Here is an 18218-nt window from a genome sequence, read left to right as displayed (position 1 = left end):
CCGGAGCTCCTCTCTGGCTCCCACGCACCGTTCGCTGAATTCGCAGCTAAACACACCACTTATAGCTGGGCAGGACCTGGTGGACCTTCACAACTGGAGCTCAGCTGCCTCCAGCCACCGGCAGCATTGGAGACGCGCGGTGACGATGGGTTAACTTCACGTCACTGCTATTTTCCAAACCCGCTTCTTCTCCACTCGCCTTCCCTTCAGTAATGACCAACATCGGCTAACAACATCTCTGGCCACCTCTTGCGCTCCAGGGGCTCTGGAGTACGACTCGCCCCATACCAGTCACTGTCCCCAAGCCCGTCCCCAAACCACCGCTCAGCCAAAACTTACTGCAGATGCCGCAGCATCTCCGTAGTGCTTTTGCCTCCAACGCAGTTCAGGGCGAGCCGGGGCTTCGGGATGCTCTGCAAGAGTTTATTAAGAAAATTCCCCAATTTTAGGGCTCCTTTTGAGGATGGGACAGCGGTTCTTGAGGGAGCAACTGCCTTAACCTCAACATTTACCCAGGGGCAACCAAGTCGTTGAGCTAAAAATCTATGATCTGGCCCTGGCGGGAGCCGCAAAAGCCCTCAACTTCTGCAGACGTCAGCAAAAGCCCTCAGTCTCTCTGGTGTAGAGAGATTTGTCCTTCCCACCACCCCTGAACCTTTTCCCGCAGCGCTGAACTGCCAGGACCACCCTGGATGGTCTCCCCAGTGGGATCAGCATACCTTAAATATGTCTTTCATCTCTGGCTTTCTCAGCATCTCCTCTGTGATGACATGGTCTGCGCCCAGGGCCATCAGCCTCTCCACCAGCTTGGGGAGATCAGGTCTGGAGGAGGGGAGAAAAAACAAAACAAAAAACCGAAAAAAAAACAAACAAAAGAAGAAGGACTCAACGAGGCAGAAAGCAGAATGTCACCTTCTCCTTCCTCCTGCTCAGGTGTGGCTTGGGGACAACTGGGCAGAGGCTGGAGGACACCTTGGAGGAGCAAACGGGGTGCGGGCTGAACCACGGGAGAAAACGCTACGTTGGACGGGCGGGACAACCACATCCTGCCCCCAAACCTGCCCGACCTCCTGCCAGCCTCCAGCCCGCGCCGAGGGCAGCTCCTGCCCCGCAGGAGCCCTTTTCCTCTGCTGGGGGACTCACCTGTCCCTCACCACGTTGATGGTCTTGACGCCGAAGGCTTTGGCGATCTGGATAACGGCCTGGCCCACGCCGCTGTTGGCGGCGTTCTGGATGACGGAGTCACCTGGAGAGAAATAAATCCAGATTTGCATTGCAGAAGCCACCCGGCAAATCCACCCGGATTTCTTTCCACCCCGGCATAAGCCGTACCCGGCGCCAGGGTCTCGAAGTCGGTCAGCATGCGGTACGCCGTGCAGGGATTGACGCTCAGGGTGGCGGCGCACAGCACCGGGATGTCCCTGGGCACCTTCAGCAGCGTCTCCTCGGGGAAGACCCCCTGCGTCCGCCACGTCCCTGGGGTACCGCCGGCAGCGCGGCAGGAAAGCGGGAAAGGAAAGGAAAGGAAAATGTTAAGAGACCTCAACTCGCACCGCGCGGCGGCATCGCCGTCTAAATCCCGCAGAGTGAATTAGGGAACATTTTCCCCGTACGGCCACGGCCAAAATATTGCGAGCGGCAGGATGGATCCCCCGCTGCGATTGACCACCCAGCCAAGTCTCATCATTTCCCAGAGGGATAACGGGACCGGGGCTCCCTGGGCACAGGGAGTGTGCGCAGAGCTAATGGAAGCGCTCCCCATCCTAGGGATGAGCCTGTATATTCCAAGTCAATTTACTTAGATTTAGTCCCTCTGTATTTATATCCAATTTAACCCCCTATCACCCACTTATTTATTTATTTTTTTAATGTTTAAAAATACCACATTTGGATCTTAACTAGATAGCTTTCCTTCTCCCATTAAGCAAAAAAAAAAAAAAAAAGGCTTTTAAGAAGAAATAGGCAAAGGACAAGCTGTTACGCTAAACCAGAACCAACAATTTCTCTGGCCATCGGCATTTTGAAGCAGCACCAGAGACATTTGTTGGCAAATAAATTCCCACGCTTTCCCATCAGAGCACTACGAAGGAGAAAACCGTAACGAGGTACAACCACGACCTCGCACAGGTTAAATCCTTTATCCCGGTTTTGTAAAGAAGCTTTAAGGAGATGTGACAAAACGCGGTTGTTTCCGGAGAAGCACAGATTGCTGCGGTGCTTTATAATGGCGCAGAAGCCCCATAAAGGGTCGACGCTATAGAAAAGCGGATTCATTCTAAATTCAGCACGAGCAACGGCATCGCTACCACTCCTCCTGCAAACGCTCCCGGTTTTTGCATTGCATGTGTCCCCCTCCCTGGGGAACCCCATCCTCCTTCCCCAGACCCCCCCCTCCCCCATCTGCAGAGGACCAGCAGCATCACCGCTGCAACCAGGGATCAGGTACCGAGCTTGCTTTTAAAAAAACAAACAAACAAAAAAAACCCCCAAAAACAACATTAAAAATAAAAATACAGGGCAGAAATAATAAAACTTAAACCAAGATTTGGAATCGTGGAATAGTTTGGGTTGGAAAAGACCTTTAAAGGCCATCTTAGTCCACCCCCCTGCCATGAGTAGGGACGTCTCCAACCGCATCATGTTGCTCAGAGCCCCGTCCAACCTGACCTGGAACGTTTCCAGGGATGGCCACCTCCCACCTCTCTGGGCAACCTGGGCCAGTGTCTCACCACCCTCAGTGTAAAAAAAAAAAAAAAAAAAAAAAAGAAAAAATCTCTTCCTCTTCTCTGGGCTGAATCTCCCCTCTTTTAATTTAAACCCATCACCCCTTGTCCCCATCTTTCTTATAAGGCCCCTTTAGGGACCGGAAGGCCGCAATAAGGTCTCCCCGGAGCCTTCTCTTCTCCGGGCTGAGAGAGAAGGTAAGAAATGAAGATGCCTTTGTGTGGCTCCAGAAGTTATCTCCATGCTTTCGTGTCTGAGACAACCCACCCATTAGATTTATGAGGAGGCTAATGTGGCGCTAAATGGGTTCCAAATGCTGCTTCCCCTCACCCAACGTTCTCTAATGGAGCTTCCCCCCCCCCCCGCCCCTCATTTTAAGTCACATCCGATTAGATTTAATCGCTGTAAGCGGGAGACGCACGTGGCTCTACCCATACCCAGCAAAGACGGTGCTTTGGAGAGCAGCGGTTTTGCTCCGGGACCCCCAAAATCCCCACGCCAGCTCCCCAGGTACCACTTCGCAGGAGGCCATCACCATGAGCAGCTGCTTGGGCAGCTCCTGGCGGGCTCCGACACCCCCAAAAATCCCCTGGGAAGATGCTTTGCAGGTGGGGGAAGGCAGAAGAGGACCTCACTGTTAAGCGAGGATCCAGCGGTGTCGTGACATCCGGCACCGAGGATGGTGGGGTACGCACTCACCGAGTCCGGTGTCCGCCGGGATGACCCAGTCCCCAGGTTTCAGAGCCCCCACGCGCCGCCCGACCTCCAGCACTTCCCCGACACCTTCGTTCCCTCCCACGGCCGGCAGCGGGGAGAGGATGGCGTAGGTCCCTGCCGGGAAGCCGGAGGTGAGCTGCGGAGCCCATCGCACCCCAGACCTCCCCATGCCAGGAGCCGCCTCCAAACCCTTCGGGACATCCCGCCGGGAGCATCACGCGGGAATTAATAGGCCAAAAGAGATGCAGCCGGCGCGTTACCTTGGATCATGTTGATGTCGGCAGGATTGATGGGGGCTGCCAACATTTTGACGTGGACATCGGAGTCCCCCAGCTCGGCCACCTCGAGGTCCTTTAGGCTGAACAGAGAAACACAAAGGAAAAGGGCATTAACGCAGGCTCGGCCCATGTCTTCCGCTCCCTGGTTTAAGCTGGAAAGAGACGCCCGTATCACCTACGCAACACGTTAGGCTTAAACTAACCAGCACCATCTTCCCCACCTCATCTGTATCGCTGTAGCTACGTTTCCTCCAGCAAAGAAACCCGACATCCACGTTAGACAACCCCATCGCTTCCCACCCCGTCCCCGGGGAGCAGCAGGCAGTGACGTCCGGATCCACCCCTAAACCTCCCACCCTTCGCCGGGGTTAGGAACAAACCCTAAATCCCAGAATGAATCCCAGACTGGTGAGGGCTGGATGAAGATCACCCATCGCCACCCGCCGCCAGAGCGGGGGCACCTCCAGCAGTGGCACAGGACACCTCCAGGCGGGTTTGGAATGGCTCCAGAGGGGGAGACTCCCCCCCTCTCTGGGCAGCTGTGCCAGTGCTCTGCCGCCCGCACAGGAGAGAAGTCCCTCCTCAGGTTGAGATGGAACTGCCCATGGTCACGTTTGTGCCCGTTCCCTCTTGTCCTGTCACTGGGCACCGCTGAACACAGACTGCCCCCATCCCCCCGGCACCCTCCCTTGAAGGACTGATGAGATCCCCCCTCAGCCTTCTCTTCTCCAGACTGAACAGCCCCACGGCCCTCAGCCTCTCCTCGTAAGAGAGATGCTCCACTCCCCTCATCATCTTTGTAGACCTTTGCTGGACCATCTCTGGACCTTTCTCTGCAACACTCCTTGCGCAGAAAAAACCCAAAAGCCCCTCTAAGGGGAATGACGTCCCCAACCCCTTTGCCACGAGGCTGTTTTAAACCCCGTGAAGATGCTCTGACTCCGGGGCGGGGGGTTGGACTTGATGGGTTGGACTCGATGATCCCAAGGGTCTCTTCCAACCTAGACAACTCCATGATTCTATGAAGAGCGGGGCCGGATGATTCACCTCATCTCCCACCCCTCAAACACACCCTCCCAACGCGCGCGCGGCCCCGCGGGAACTGCCACGTCAAACTTTCGGGAGACCGCGGGTCTCGCGTGGGGAGGGGGAAAAAAAAAAAACACAAACCCAAACCTCTCCAGCAAAGCCGGTGGCACCGTGCCGCACACCACGGGGACGGACAAACCGGGGGCGACCTCGATGATCACCCGCCCCCGCTCCCGGCCGGGGCAAAGCCACCCAGCTCTGCCCGTTGGCAGGATGAGGCCAATTTTTCAACTACGTTTAAACGAGCCGGGGGCTCTCCCCCCTAAAAGCTGCTCGTTTTAAGAGCGCTTATTTGCCGCGATCGCACGTCGTTAGGAAAAAATTCCGCGGAATTTCTCTTGGTGGCATGACCCGGCGCTGGCAAAGGGGTTCCCTCCTTTCTTCCTCCGCGCTGCCCTGCTGGTTTGGGGATGAGGAGTTCACCGTTGGAATTAAACACCGCACCGTGAGCGTGTCAAAAGGCTCTTCGCACAAGGAACGGCTCCGGCGATAGGTCCTGACTACACTCCAACGATGGGTTTGGGTGAGGGAACGGGGCTCCAGCTCTGGCGTTCAGCGGCGCGGCGGCCACCCAAAGAGAAACCCCCACAGCCCGAAGCTCCGCCGAGCGTCTGCCCCGCTGGCAGCGACACAGGGCTCGTTTCTCCTCTAATACATGGGAAGACTGCACTTTTAGAAGACTCGAGTGGCCGAATTTGTGAAAATATTGACTTCGTAGCCAGCGACGGTGCGGGGGTTTCGAGGTCTCGGCGTTTTCGAGCTCGTGGGGTGCGGGGAGGAGGAGGAGCGAGACGCGGGCACTTGACCCGAGCTGCCAACGGGGTTAGTTCCCACCGTCCACATCACGTTCACTATAAATGAGAAAGTTTGCTGCCGAGTTCTCTCTCCCCCGTTGACGGCTGCCGTGCTGAGATCTCCTCGCCCCGGTGCCGCAGCCCTGAGCCCGTCCCTTCCTCCCGCAGCCGCAGCGCTGGCGGTGTCCCCCGGGGGCTGTCACCGCTGGGGGTGCGCGGCTTCTACCGACAGAACGGGCTGAGGGTAATCCCTGTGTGTTTTATAGCGGTATCGGGATCAATACCGGTTCTTTAGTATTATTAACATTAATCATTTAGTCTCATTCTATTAAATCCGTTTAAACCTCAACTCCTGGGTTTCCTGTTTTTTTTTTTTCCCCCCCCAAATTCCCTTTCCCGGATCATCTAAACGACAAGAAATTGTTCCGAGTTTCTCAAACCGTAACAGCATCCCTGCTACCCCGCAGCATCCCCCGGCACAGAAATCCTCCGCCTGTGCCATCCCATCCCTGCGCGCCCATCTCTGCCTTCCGCAACTATTTTCCTCTCCTAATTAGCAATTAGGACGGACGGTGGGCGAGCGGTGAGGGAGACTCCAAAAACCTGACTCGGCGCGTTTGGCATCAACGGGGCGCAGGATACGGCCCCGCAGCCGTAGAATATGCCCAAGAGTCGCCACTTTGGTGGATTTTGCTCAAACTCGCATGGTTTTTGGCAAAGTTAAGAGTCCCAAAGCCAAGTGCGTGTCTACCATCCGGGCAGGAGCAGCAGCGGCCGCCGCACAAACCACCTGCCAAAATTCGCGGGATGAAGCCGGCGCCTCGCACGGCTTCGGCTGGAAAGCACGGCGACTCCATCCTCTCTAAGGTTTAAAAAAATTAAAAATAAAATTAAAAAAAGAAAAAAATCATCGTTACAAGATACAGGGACCCATCCGGAGGCGGTGCTGTCGACGGGTGCCCGTCCCTCCGCCTCGCTGACCCCCAGCAACGCTGTCTCCGCGCTGGATATATTTTTCCACTTTATCACGCAGTAAATTAAATAATTTGGCGTTTTGCCACCCTGACTAATTGAAACTCCTTCCTTTTTCTTAAATAAGGTTAAATATCGAGGTTAAAGCCCATACTGCGCAGCACCCCCGCACAGCACCGCCCCTGTGCCAGCACCTCAGCCCTGAACTCACTGCTCAGATTTCCATCCCATTAAAAAATAAATAAATAAATCAATCTGATTTATATTAGGGGGGGACGGACAGATCTTTGATGGAGGCTGCTAAAAGCCAACCGCCCCACAAAATCCCGCGTCACCAAGCGAAGTACCGCTCGCTAATCTTAACAAATTCAGCGGGTTGCGTTAAAAAAAAAAAAAAAAAAAAAAAAAAAAGCCGGGGGTTTTACGGCTCGTCCTGCCCCACTTTAGCGTTACGGGAACTGGGAAATTTTCAGAAATCTGCCAAAAAAAAAGAGAAGTTGGGAAGCATGAGACTGGCCTTGCACAAGTGATGGGGCGAGGGCAGCAAATCTCAGGAGCCGTCAGCGGTGATGAGCACTGTTGTTGCACAATTAAACAGTCATAAGAAAAAGCAATCATCCATCCTCCCCCCAAAAAATCCCCCCCCCCCCCCCCCCCACGGGGGGTCGGTGTTTGGATGCACCCCGGTAACGTCCGGGCACCTCCCGCGTTTTTAGGGGTGACCTGAGCCGGTTCAAGCGGGGCAGCGAGTCCTTGAGGTCTCCTCCCTTGCAAAAAAAAAGCCATAAAATTCACCCAAATGGGACTTTGCAAAGCTTTTTTTTTTTTGGCTGTTTTACCCCCGCTGTCCCCAAAAACGCTCGCAACGCCGATGGGTGTAACGCCGGTTTGGCCCCATAAATGGGACCATCAAGAGAATCCCCACGGACGTGACGCAACGCAGGACGAAGCCGGGGCGCAGCGATGCCGGGGGCTCGGAACTCCCCATCACCCCCAAAATTAAGCAAGAAATGGGTTTCCTGGGAAAAAACAGGTGGTTTTAAGGGAAACTGAAGGAGCAGCTGAAGACGGGTGAGGAATGGAAACGCAACGCCCACCCCCATCCCCCAGCATCCGCCCGAGACCACGGCACCCTGCAGGATGCGGGGAATGGGGGCACCCCCCAAGTACCTTCGAACCCCACTCACCCCAAACCCAGCAGCGCCGGCACCCCCAGACCCACACACCTCATCTGTACCCCCCCACCAGTGCACCCCCACCCCACCTGCCCCCCCTGCAACGCACCCCAGTACAGCCCCCTCACCTGCCCCCCATACCTGCCCCCCCACTGCAACGCACCCCAGAACCCCCCATATCTGCCCCCCACTGCAATGCACCCCAGTACAGCCCCCCCGTAACGCCCCCCCACTGCAATGCACCCCAGTACAGCCCCCCCACTGCAATGCACCCCAGTACAGCCCCCCACCTGCCCCCTCGTAACGCCCCCCAGTACAGCCCCCCCATCTGCCCCCCCGCAATGCACCCCAGTACAGCCCCCTCACGTGCCCCCCCGCAACGCACCCCAGTGCAGCCCCCCCACCCGCCCCCCCACTGCAATGCACCCCAGAACCCCCCATATCTGCCCCCCACTGCAATGCACCCCAGTAGAACCCCCCCCACCCGCCCCCCCACTGCAATGCACCCCAGTGCAGCCCCCCCACCCGCTCCCCCCTCAGTGCACCCCAGTACAGCCCCCCCACTGCAATGCACCCCAGTACAGCCCCCCACCTGCCCCCCCGCAACGCCCCCCAGTACAGCCCCCCCATACCCGCCCCCCCACTGCAATGCACACCAGTAGAACCCTCCACCTGCCCCCCCCACTGCAATGCACCCCGGTACAGCCCCCCCACACCCCCCTGCAATGCACCCCTATTTTTGCCCCCTCCCCCCCATTACTGCCCCCCGCCCCCCCCCCCCCGGCAGTACCCCCCCTCACCGCAGGACGCCCGGGGGCTCCCCGTGCCGCTCGTAAACGAGCCCCCGCGGGGGGGGACCCCGCGCTCCGCCCGAGCGCGCCCGTACGGGGGGACCCCGCGCCCCGCGCAGCGCCCGCGCTGCCGCCCGCTGCATCCCGGCTCCGTCCGTCTGTCCGTCCCGCTCCGAAGAGTCGCGGTTCAGCCTCGGCCCCGCTCGCTTGAGCGCGGCGCGGCCACCAACGACGTCACCACGGAAGCCACGCCCCCCTCGCCGGGTCGGCCCCGCCCCCTCCGCCCGCCTTAAGGCGGCTCTGCCACAGCTGCGATGAGCCCGCGGGGTCTCTGCAGGGCCGCCCCGCCGTCACCTCCGCCGGGGTCCGGCTTCGGGGTTGATTTATCCCCAAAATTCTCCTAAATATGCACCGTGTGGCGGTGTCAGCGCGGCGGAGGCAGCGCCGGTTTCCCGCGCCGAGCCATGCCAGCCCAGAGGCCGCGGTGGTGGGCACGGGAGCATCCCATAGAGCCCCGAAAACGGGGTACTGGGGTCTTGGGGGGTGTGATGTGAGGTTTTGGGGAGAACGGCCCTTTTTCTCCGATTTATTAAGCGGAAGGGAGGTGTGTGTTGCCACAGGCAGGGAAAATGTTCGTCAGATGATTATTTAAAACAACAGATGCCTGACAGCAGTGGTGAGGGGGAAAAAAAAAAAAAATCCTAATAGTAATTTAATTCAATGTTTTGTATAATTATCTTGAAGGAAAGGTCTCATTTATTCTCCCAATTAAAACTGATTAGATCGGAGGGAAAAAAGGGAAGCGAAGATGTGTGCCTTCCTCAGCAACCTGTCACAGCGCTTTCCAAATAATTTCGTCTTTCATGTAGAGATTGGACTTCTCCGACTGGGTGGCGGGAGCAGCTCGATGAATCCCGGTTTGCTCATCACAGCCCACCGCTACGTGGAATTAGCGGGTTCCTTCGTTAAGAGCATCCCTCCCCTCGCCAAGTTGCTGCTCCGCCTGTGAACCATCCGGTGTTTTATTCCCATAAAATTGCTTTGCGGTCAAATGATATCCCGGGGAGAAGTCCCTCCGCTCGTACCCAGCAGATTGTCCCTCCTCCATGTCGTCCCCAAACCGTCCCCATCCCGGTGACAGGGGGTGCGCAGACCCGGGGGGGCATCCAAAAAGAGCCCGGGTGCTGCCGGGGAGGGCCCCTCCAGGGCCAAGTGACCCATCTCTGAGGCTGTAGTGATCTGAAGTGACAAAACATAATCAACTCACTCACTATTTCATGTTATTTTTTTAAGAAAAAAGGAAACCAACAGTTTTAGAGGTGTGAATTCCTGCGAGTGGGAGGTTTGCAACGAAGGAAAAGTCCAGTTTTGGGGAAAAAAATCCTATTAAAAGCGCCGATGAGGATTTTTCTGCCTCCCTGCTCTTCTGGGGGAGGATTTGAAACATCTTTTGGGAGGGGGGGGAGCGAGGAAGGTTCCGGCGCGTCCCTGCGAAAGGACCGGGCCAGCAGGGAGAGAACCAACTTTCCTCACCACCTTCTTCCGTGATGAGACATTTCGATGTCAGTTGTCACAGGAGCGGGTGTAAAAGGCTTCAGACACCCGTGGGATCTGCGAGACGTTCGTTGGTGACAAACGCACCCACGAACACCCCGCACTCACCGAGCCGACGGCCCCCCTGTGCCGCAGAGCACCGGCACCGCTCGTGGCGCTGGTTGCCCGCTCCAGACAGGATGGGACGATTTGAGGAGCCGGACGGGGTGGCACTGGGGTGATGGCCACCCTCCAGGAGCCGAAAAGAGGCGGTCGGCCGGATCCTGACGTGTGGCATCGCGCCTCCGTTGGCCACCTCCGCCGCGGGATGGCAATTCGCTCCTTCGAGGCGTTTCCATTGCATTAAATTCAAAATGCCATCAACCCCCAGACAGGGCAGAGCGCTGGGGCAAGCTCGATCAGGAGCAGTCACCATCCTTTGGATCACCGGAGCTGCTTTCCAGCCCCCTATGTGGGGATAAAACCCCACGGCAGAGTTGGGGACACCCCCCGCCCCACCCCCGGTCAGGGTGACGGCGGCCGTTGGGCGCAGAGAGCAATTAGATGGGTTTCAAAACGCGTTTTCCTGCTGGAGCTCACAGCACCTCCTTTTATTCAGCGTGACCCACAGGGAAGGCTGGATTTGCTCCCCGGGGGGTGCCCCATCCGTGCACTGAGTTTGAAAGGACTCAGAGCAACCCCGGGGCGCTGGTGACGGCACCGCGAGGAGCCACCAAGTGCCGGCAGAGCCACGGAGGGGAAAATAGGCTTCTCCCATCTCAGCGGTTTCGGTTGGGATCCTGAGCACATCCGTGTCCTGGGAGCTGGGGAGGAAGGCTCCTCGGGGGGCTGAGCAGGGTGCGCAGCCATCGCCGCTTTCAATCCCAGAATGAATCCCAGACTGGTGAGGGTTGGATGAAGATCACCCAGTGCCACCCCCCGCCAGAGCGGGGGCACCTCCAGCAGTGGCACAGGACACCTCCAGGCAGGTTTGGAATGGCTCCAGAGGGGGAGACTCCCCCCCTCTCTGGGCAGCTGTGCCAGTGCTCTGCCGCCCGCACAGGAGAGAAGTCCCTCCTCGGGTTGGGATGGAACTGCCCATGGCCACGTTTGTGCCCGTTCCCTCCTGTCCTGTCACTGGGCACCGCTGAACACAGACTGTCCCCATCCCCCCGGCACTGTCCCTTGGAGGATCGATGAGATCCCCCCTCAGCCTTCTCCTCTCTAATCTGATCACAGCAATAAAATAATAGGATTTTAATAGCCCGGAAAACGGCAGCTTTCCGAGGACACCAAAAGCGTTTGTGATTTTTGACGGTGGGGCGGCTGCGGGAGCGGCTCTGTGCCCAGCGGGGGATGCTCGCCATGCCCGAGCCCTGCCCCCTATGGCAAAGGGTTAATAACTAATTACACCGGGCAAATGAGATGCCTTTCCATACCCTTAGAAACGTATGCAGCCGCAAATCAGGGCTGGCAGACAATTTATGATTATTTTGTTAATGTTTCTCCTGTAACAAGCACCATTTCCTGGTGATTAATGACTACTTCATCTCCTGAAATTGCATTTTTTTTTAATTTTTTTTTTTTTTGGTGTGTGTGTGAGGAGAGAGGCATGAAAATCCACTTCGCCGTTGAGGGTTTGGGAGTGGGTGGGGAGAGGAGGAAGCGCAGACGGTTCCTGACCCCCCCCCGGCGCCGCCGTGGGTGCTCCGGCCGGGGGGGGGGGGGGGGGTTGGGGGGGGTCCGGGGGAAGGAGCGATGCTCTCCGCTCCCCTCTACCTTAAACTCTTGAGATGGTTAATGAGCTGTGATTTATCACAGCCATCGATTAAGTTGAGTTGCTCATACTTGTTCATGGCTGGAAAGCGAAAGTGCTGCTTTATTCTGGCAGACGTGAGGACCCCCCCGACCCGGAGGCTGGGGGGATGCGGGGGTGGGTTGGCGCAAGCGCCCACAAGAGCCGGGTGACACCAGGGTGACACCCAGGGTGGCATTTCCCGGTGATTTTAGCCCTAAAACCTCAAGACCCGTTGAGGACGGAGAATTCATCCCCTGATTTACAAGGACGAGTGGGTTCAGCCCGACCCCGGGAGCCGCGCGTGTGCCGCGCTGCCTCCAGCTGTCCTTGCACTTAATCGAGTTAATGTGGAATTATTAATTAACCGCTTACAAGATCGACACGCTTTTTAATTAAGGAGAATAATAATCTATATCGCCTTTTCCCTTTTCGGCGGAGAAATTGAAGGTGTGTCTGCTTCGCTTAGGAATAATGAAGAAAGCCGAGGCTGGAGAGCTGGCGTTAAAGGGGGGTTCCTTTTGGGGGGATGCTCTGTGTGGCATCCCGGTGGCTTTCCGGCGGCAGCCAGATGTGGTCCAAGCACCGCTGGACCTCCTGGAGACCCAAAATAATGCTGGTATTTTGGGTGGGGATGCTGAGCCGGGATGCCGGGGCCGGGATGCAGCAACAGGAGGAGGCTCGTAAAACGATCTGCCAAATAATTCCCATTTTCAGGCAGAGAAAGGGATGGTCCCAAACATCCTCCCCGGAGAAGGAGGGTGATGGGCTGCACCTTCTCACCGAGCACAGACTTCTCCCTCTTCCTCTTGTGCCCATCGCAGGTTCCTGCAGCCGGACCTCTCCCCACCACCCAATTTTTATAAGGTTTAGGAACAACTCGGCTTTTATTTTCCCATTTCGAGCCCCACTCACCCCAAACCCAGCGGCGCTGGCAGACCCCCATCGCTCTGATGTCAATCACCTTTTTATTAGAAGTGCCTGAATCTCTGAATAATAATAATAAAACCCATTATGCTTAAAGATCCACTTTATATAATCCTTGGCTTATCCCCGAATCCCTCATTTAACACCTCGGACGGTGCCGGACAATCCCATAAGCTCTGTTGAATCCTTCACCTAAAAACTTGTGCCCGACGCTCCCGGCTCCGGGCGGATGCGACTGGATGCCCAAAATAGTTTTATTTTTATTACGCACGCCGACGGCTGCTTCTTGCCCCTGCCATTTTATTTATTTATTTTATTTTTTATCCCCTTTTAAATTGTTTCATTGTCAGATGATTAAAAAAAAAAATACATAGAAAGAAACCGGAACGGTCGGTGGCTGACGGAGAATTAACGAGTTCTGATCCTCTGCCAACGAGATGAACAAGGAGGCTTCGTCTGGAGCCGTAAATAAGGAAGGAGAAGGAGATGCTGAGAGGATCCAGCTGTGCTGCTGCCTGCGAGCTCTGCCCGTGGGCAGCGTGACCTCGGGACGTCGTCCTCGCTTGGTCTTTGCTGTTGCTTTTCCCATCCCTGTTTTGTTGGTTTTTTTTTTTTTTTTTATCCCCCCCCACCCCTCCCCCCACCCCACCCCCCCCCGTGCTGGTTGAATTTGGGCTGTGCAGCGGAGTTGCTCCATCCCCGTACTCTCAGTGGTGATTAAGACAAAAATCATCCCATTTGGGCACTTTTCCAGCAGGAGCTGAGCCCCCGGGACGGGTGTTTGGGGATTGATGCCGAATCGAGGTGTGACGCCCATCGGGCACTATCCAGTCGGGCGGAGGAGGACAGCGACCGGGGAAGGGGGTGAGACGCCGCTTTCGGGACCCGCGGCCAAAGGCGTCGCCACTGGGTGACTTCGCACCCCTCTGCCCACCTCATCTGAGCGTCACCTCGGTTTTCCTCTCCCGGTACTGGCTGCAGTGTGCCACGTGCCCCCGCGCCTGGCAGCGGGATAGGAAATATCGTAGATTTATTTCCGGGAGCGATACAGCGTAGGGGCAGCTGCGTGTCCCGTACCGTCCCCGTTTCAGGGGCAGCAGGGGGGGGAGATCTCTTAAAATACCTTGAAAAGATGCCCAGGTGAAGAAAAGCACCAAATCAGCATCTTTTATCTTTTTTTTTTTTTTTTTAACTGTCTTTTAGCTTTTCTTTTTCCCTTTCTCCGGCTCTGCGTCCCAACGCTTTCCCATTCTGCTCCCGTCGGACACAGACCCGAAACGTTTCCGACGTTGCAGGAAACTGTGAGCGCAAACCATCTTATTTGGGAAAAGAATTGATTGATCTCTGGGTTTTGCCGGTTCAAAAGCTGCTTGGTTTTGGTCGTTCCTGTTCGGCTCAAATGCCCGACGGAGCTCTTTTTGTTGGAAACCGCCGAGCGCATCCTCTCTCCGACGGCTCTTGGAAAACCACCAAACCGGAGCTGCCGATGATGCTCAGAGGAGGACAAACAAGAGGGAGGAGAGCTGACCCTTCCCCTGAACATCAAATCGAATAAAATAAAGCCAAACAAGCTGCAAAAAAAAAAAAAAAAAAAAAAATTAAAAATAATAATAAATGCTGCGTAGAATATTTTTCCCCCCTTTCCTTTCAGTTGGGTTTTAAACGATCGGGGAAGGCTGGTTGCGCGCCCGGCTCCGTGCTCGGGCTCCAGAGCCTGTCAGCACCGAGAGATGATGATGAGAAATTTGAGCAATAGCCAAACCCCAGGTCTGAAAATAAATGGCTTTTGCGATTTTGGATGTGATCGGGGAGCCAAAACGCCCTGGTTGATTTACATCCTCCTCTCCCTCAAAAAAACCTGAGGCAGTACCGGAGGAGGTGGCACGGAGAGAGTTTTGCTGTAGATCTGTTTGAGTTTAATGCCTTTGTTCTTTCTTTTTTTTTTTTTTCTTTTTTTTTTTTTATTTAATCAAAGTCATTTTATTGCAAAGTTTTGTTGCAAATCCGCGCCACTGGGATGGGAGCTGGTCTGGGTTAAGCGCTGAGCGGATGGACGGACGGACAGTGGGTGGTGCTCGGGAATATTTTTTGGATTAAAAGTGGTTTGTAAAATTCCCTGGAGCGAATGTGATGCTCCCGGAGAGCTCCGGAAGAGGGGAAGGGACCGGCTCTGACCTTCACGTCCCCAATAACGGGATTTTGACCTGTTTTGCAGGACAACGCCGGCGGATGTTGGGGTTGGAACCGTGGGGAAGCGCAGAACTATTCCCCTTCTTCACACAACCCCCCCTCCCCCATCACAGAGGTCTTTCCAGGAGTGAAAAAAAAAAAAAGAGATGAAAATGACCCAAAGGGAGGTAAATAAGCCCCCAAAAAGGTGGCATGGAGGAGCCATTCGGGCCAGCCCACGGGCAACCGGCTGCCTCACTGCCTCCAGAGCATCTCCTGGGATGCTGCCGTGGGCTGTGCTGGCGGTTCCGCCTGCAAATTTAGGGAGATGGCACACAGGGGCAGCTTGAGGAATCTCCTCCTGAGCTGGAGAGCAACGTTTCTCCCTGCGATCAGCGCCCGGGGTGGAAAAATAACAGTTTTTCTGGACGCCCGTGGTCCTCAAACTCCGCCACGCGTGGGGCATCCGGGAGGCCGTGGCACCGAGCACTCAATAAAACGCTACGGGGTGAAGATTTGGCTCCGGGTGCCGAAAACTGAGCCTCGGGCTCCTCGATCCCCCGCGGAGAAAGCCCGGCGCCCTGGGAGCGCCGACCAGGAGGCAGATCGGCAAAGGGTCGGGTCTTCGATAACGGCTTCTAACATTTTCCTGGCTATTTCCTCCGGGAACTCTTGTTCATTTGTTGCTTTGACCAGGAATAGGAAGGTTTATTTGGACAAAGACACAGAAGTTATTTCATCCTTTCAGGCTGTGATAACTCATCTAATAGCTCTATTACATCCGGCCGCGGCACGGCGTCGGGCGTCTGACCGCTCGGGGCTGGACGGACGGGGAGGAGAGCGGCGGGATGAGATAATCTATTTTGTCTGTTAAGAAAGAAAGAGGATTTTTTTGGCATTAGCAAAAGGCAGGTGATTTGAGAAAATGGCAGAGACTCATTAGAGATAAAGGACTGGATGGGAGTGTAATAGGTGGAGGTATAGGAAAAGAAAGGTGGGGACGTGGGGGGAAGAGGGAGAGAGATGGTATAAAGGGAAAAGGGGGGAAAAAAAAGCAGAAGGTGAAAATTGAGGGGGTGAAACGGCTTAAATTTCAGCGCAGGTTTGACGGGGGTCGTGTCCCTGCGGCTCTGGAAGAGCCTCCGGCTTGCAGGGAAGGCAACGCTGGCAGCGCTGCCCGGCGAGGGGCCGGCCCTGCGCCCTGGGGTTTTACTGGGGAAAAAGGGGGAATTATCGTGCTGGCAGCAAAATGGGGTATTCTAAAGGTCAATTGAAAATTAAAGGGGTTTGGCACGGAAAGCCCCGGTCAGCGTGGAGACGCTGGTCCAGCCGGGGGAGGGCGGTGGGCGCAGCTCCATCCCGCGGGTCCCAGGGTAAGGGCTCGGGGCAGCCCCCCCTCACCCCCCCCGCCGTCTGCCTTTTTCTTAGATCATTGCGAGCCTAAACCAAACCCTCCCCAAAGCGCTGTTGACTCCTAAAGGATTCAAAGCCCCAAACCCCAGCTTTTTAACCCCCAAACCCTGGGGGGAAACCCCGAGAGGTGGGGAGGGCTGCGTTTCACCCTGCTGTCAGCGAACACCCCGGAGCCGAAAACATTTATCCTGCAAATGGACGGGAGGGTTTCCGTGGAGAACATTTGCAATCACGGCCAGGCCTATATTTTTCCTGCCAACGACTATACTTGAAGAGTGATTACTTCATTTTAACGGGATTGCTCCCGCAAGATGCTGGGGGGGCTGATGGCAGCAGGGGGGACGGGGCAGGGGAAGGGCTGGGGGGCTGCGGGGTCACCCTGCCGGGTGCCCCGACCCCTCAGCTCTCGCTCAGGGTGGAAGGAGATGCTTGGGGAGGGATCGGGAATGGGATTTGCTCCCCCGGGAATGGGATGGAGCTTGGTCCTGGGGGTTCGTCACCGGCTCCGTCCCTGTAGCTGCGTGGAGCGGTGCTGCCCGTCCTTCCTCCCTGCTTCCCTTCGTCCCCCCTTCCTTCCCTCCGTGCAGGATTAGTGCCCTGCCATGCAGGGTGGGTGCTGTGCCCCTGCGCCCCCGCCTGCACCCCCTGGCTCTGCCCCGACACCGCTCCAGGGCAGGTCCCCCCCCAGCCCCAGGAGGCGGTGACAGTCCCTCTGCCAAACTTTCCTCCCTTTCAGACCGTTACACAGATGGGATTTGAGGTGGATGTGCTGGAGGGGAACTGTCCTCACCCCCAGCCCCAGGCGCAATTCCTGCTTGTCCCCAAACCTGCTGGCGATACGAATGCATCCCCTCTGTGCATGCATGCATCCCCTCGATGCATCCCCTCCATGCATGCATACATCCCCTCCATGTCCCTCCTCCATGCATGCATACAGCCTCCATGAATGCATGCAGCCCCTCCACACATCCTCTCCATGCATCCCCTGCATGCCTCCCTTCCATCCATGCGTATATCCCCTCCATGCATGCATATAGCCCCTCCATGCATCCCTTCCATGCATGCACATAGCTTCCATCTATCCCTTCCATGCACGCATACATCCTCTCCATGCATGCACCCATCCCCTTGATGCATGCCCTCCATGCATGCATACGTCCCCTCCATGCATACATCCCCTCCATGCATGCATCCCCTCTGTGCATACATCCCCTCCATGCATCCCTTCCATGCATGCACATAGCTTCCATCTATCCCCTCCATGCATGCATACATCCTCTCCATGCATGCACCCGTCCCCTTGATGCATGCCCTCCATGCATGCATACGTCCCCTCCATGCATACATCCCCTCCATGCATACATACAGCCCCTCCATGCATGCATACATCCTCTCCATGCATGCACAAATCCCCTTGACACATCCCCTCCGTGCATATATCCCTTCCATGCATGCGTACAGCCCCTCCAGACTTTCTGTCCATACATGCATATATCCCCTCCATGCATGCATACATCGCCTCCATGCATGCATCCCCTCTGTGCATACATCCCCTCCATGCATCCCTTCCATGCATGCACATCCCCTCCATGCACACATACATCCTCTCCATGCATGCACCCATCCCCTTGATGCATGCCCTCCATGCATGCATACGTCTCTTCCATGCATGCATACGTCCCCTCCATGCATATATCCCCTCCATGCATGCATACATCCTCTCCATGCACGCACGCATCCCCTCGACGCATCCCCTCCATGCATACTGCCCATGCGCGCATGCATCCCCTCCATGTATGCATCCCCTCCATCCATACATCCCCCCACGCATGCCATCCATG

The 18218-nt window shown here is 56.2% G+C and overlaps 1 protein-coding gene across 1 annotated transcript in view; it reads right to left on the bottom strand.

Moving 5' to 3' along the window:
- MECR (mitochondrial trans-2-enoyl-CoA reductase) overlaps positions 1-8692 on the bottom strand; it is a 10258-nt gene extending 1566 nt beyond the window's left edge. The window contains exons 1-7 of the mRNA XM_082494263.1: positions 8550-8692; positions 3702-3799; positions 3424-3555; positions 1333-1476; positions 1144-1246; positions 720-822; positions 340-413 (exon numbers count right to left, since the gene is read on the bottom strand). Coding sequence (XP_082350389.1) covers positions 340-413; positions 720-822; positions 1144-1246; positions 1333-1476; positions 3424-3555; positions 3702-3799; positions 8550-8683 — 788 coding nt within the window. The 5' untranslated portion in view covers positions 8684-8692. The remainder of the gene's footprint in view (positions 1-339; positions 414-719; positions 823-1143; positions 1247-1332; positions 1477-3423; positions 3556-3701; positions 3800-8549) is intronic.
- Between the last annotated feature and the right edge of the window lie 9526 nt (positions 8693-18218).

This window comes from Vanellus vanellus (genome assembly GCF_965231255.1).
Source record: "Vanellus vanellus genome assembly, chromosome: 22".
In the NCBI taxonomy this organism is placed as follows: Eukaryota; Metazoa; Chordata; class Aves; order Charadriiformes; family Charadriidae; genus Vanellus; species Vanellus vanellus.
Note: the sequence above shows the minus strand (reverse complement) of the source record. Positions and strands in the feature narration are given on the sequence as shown.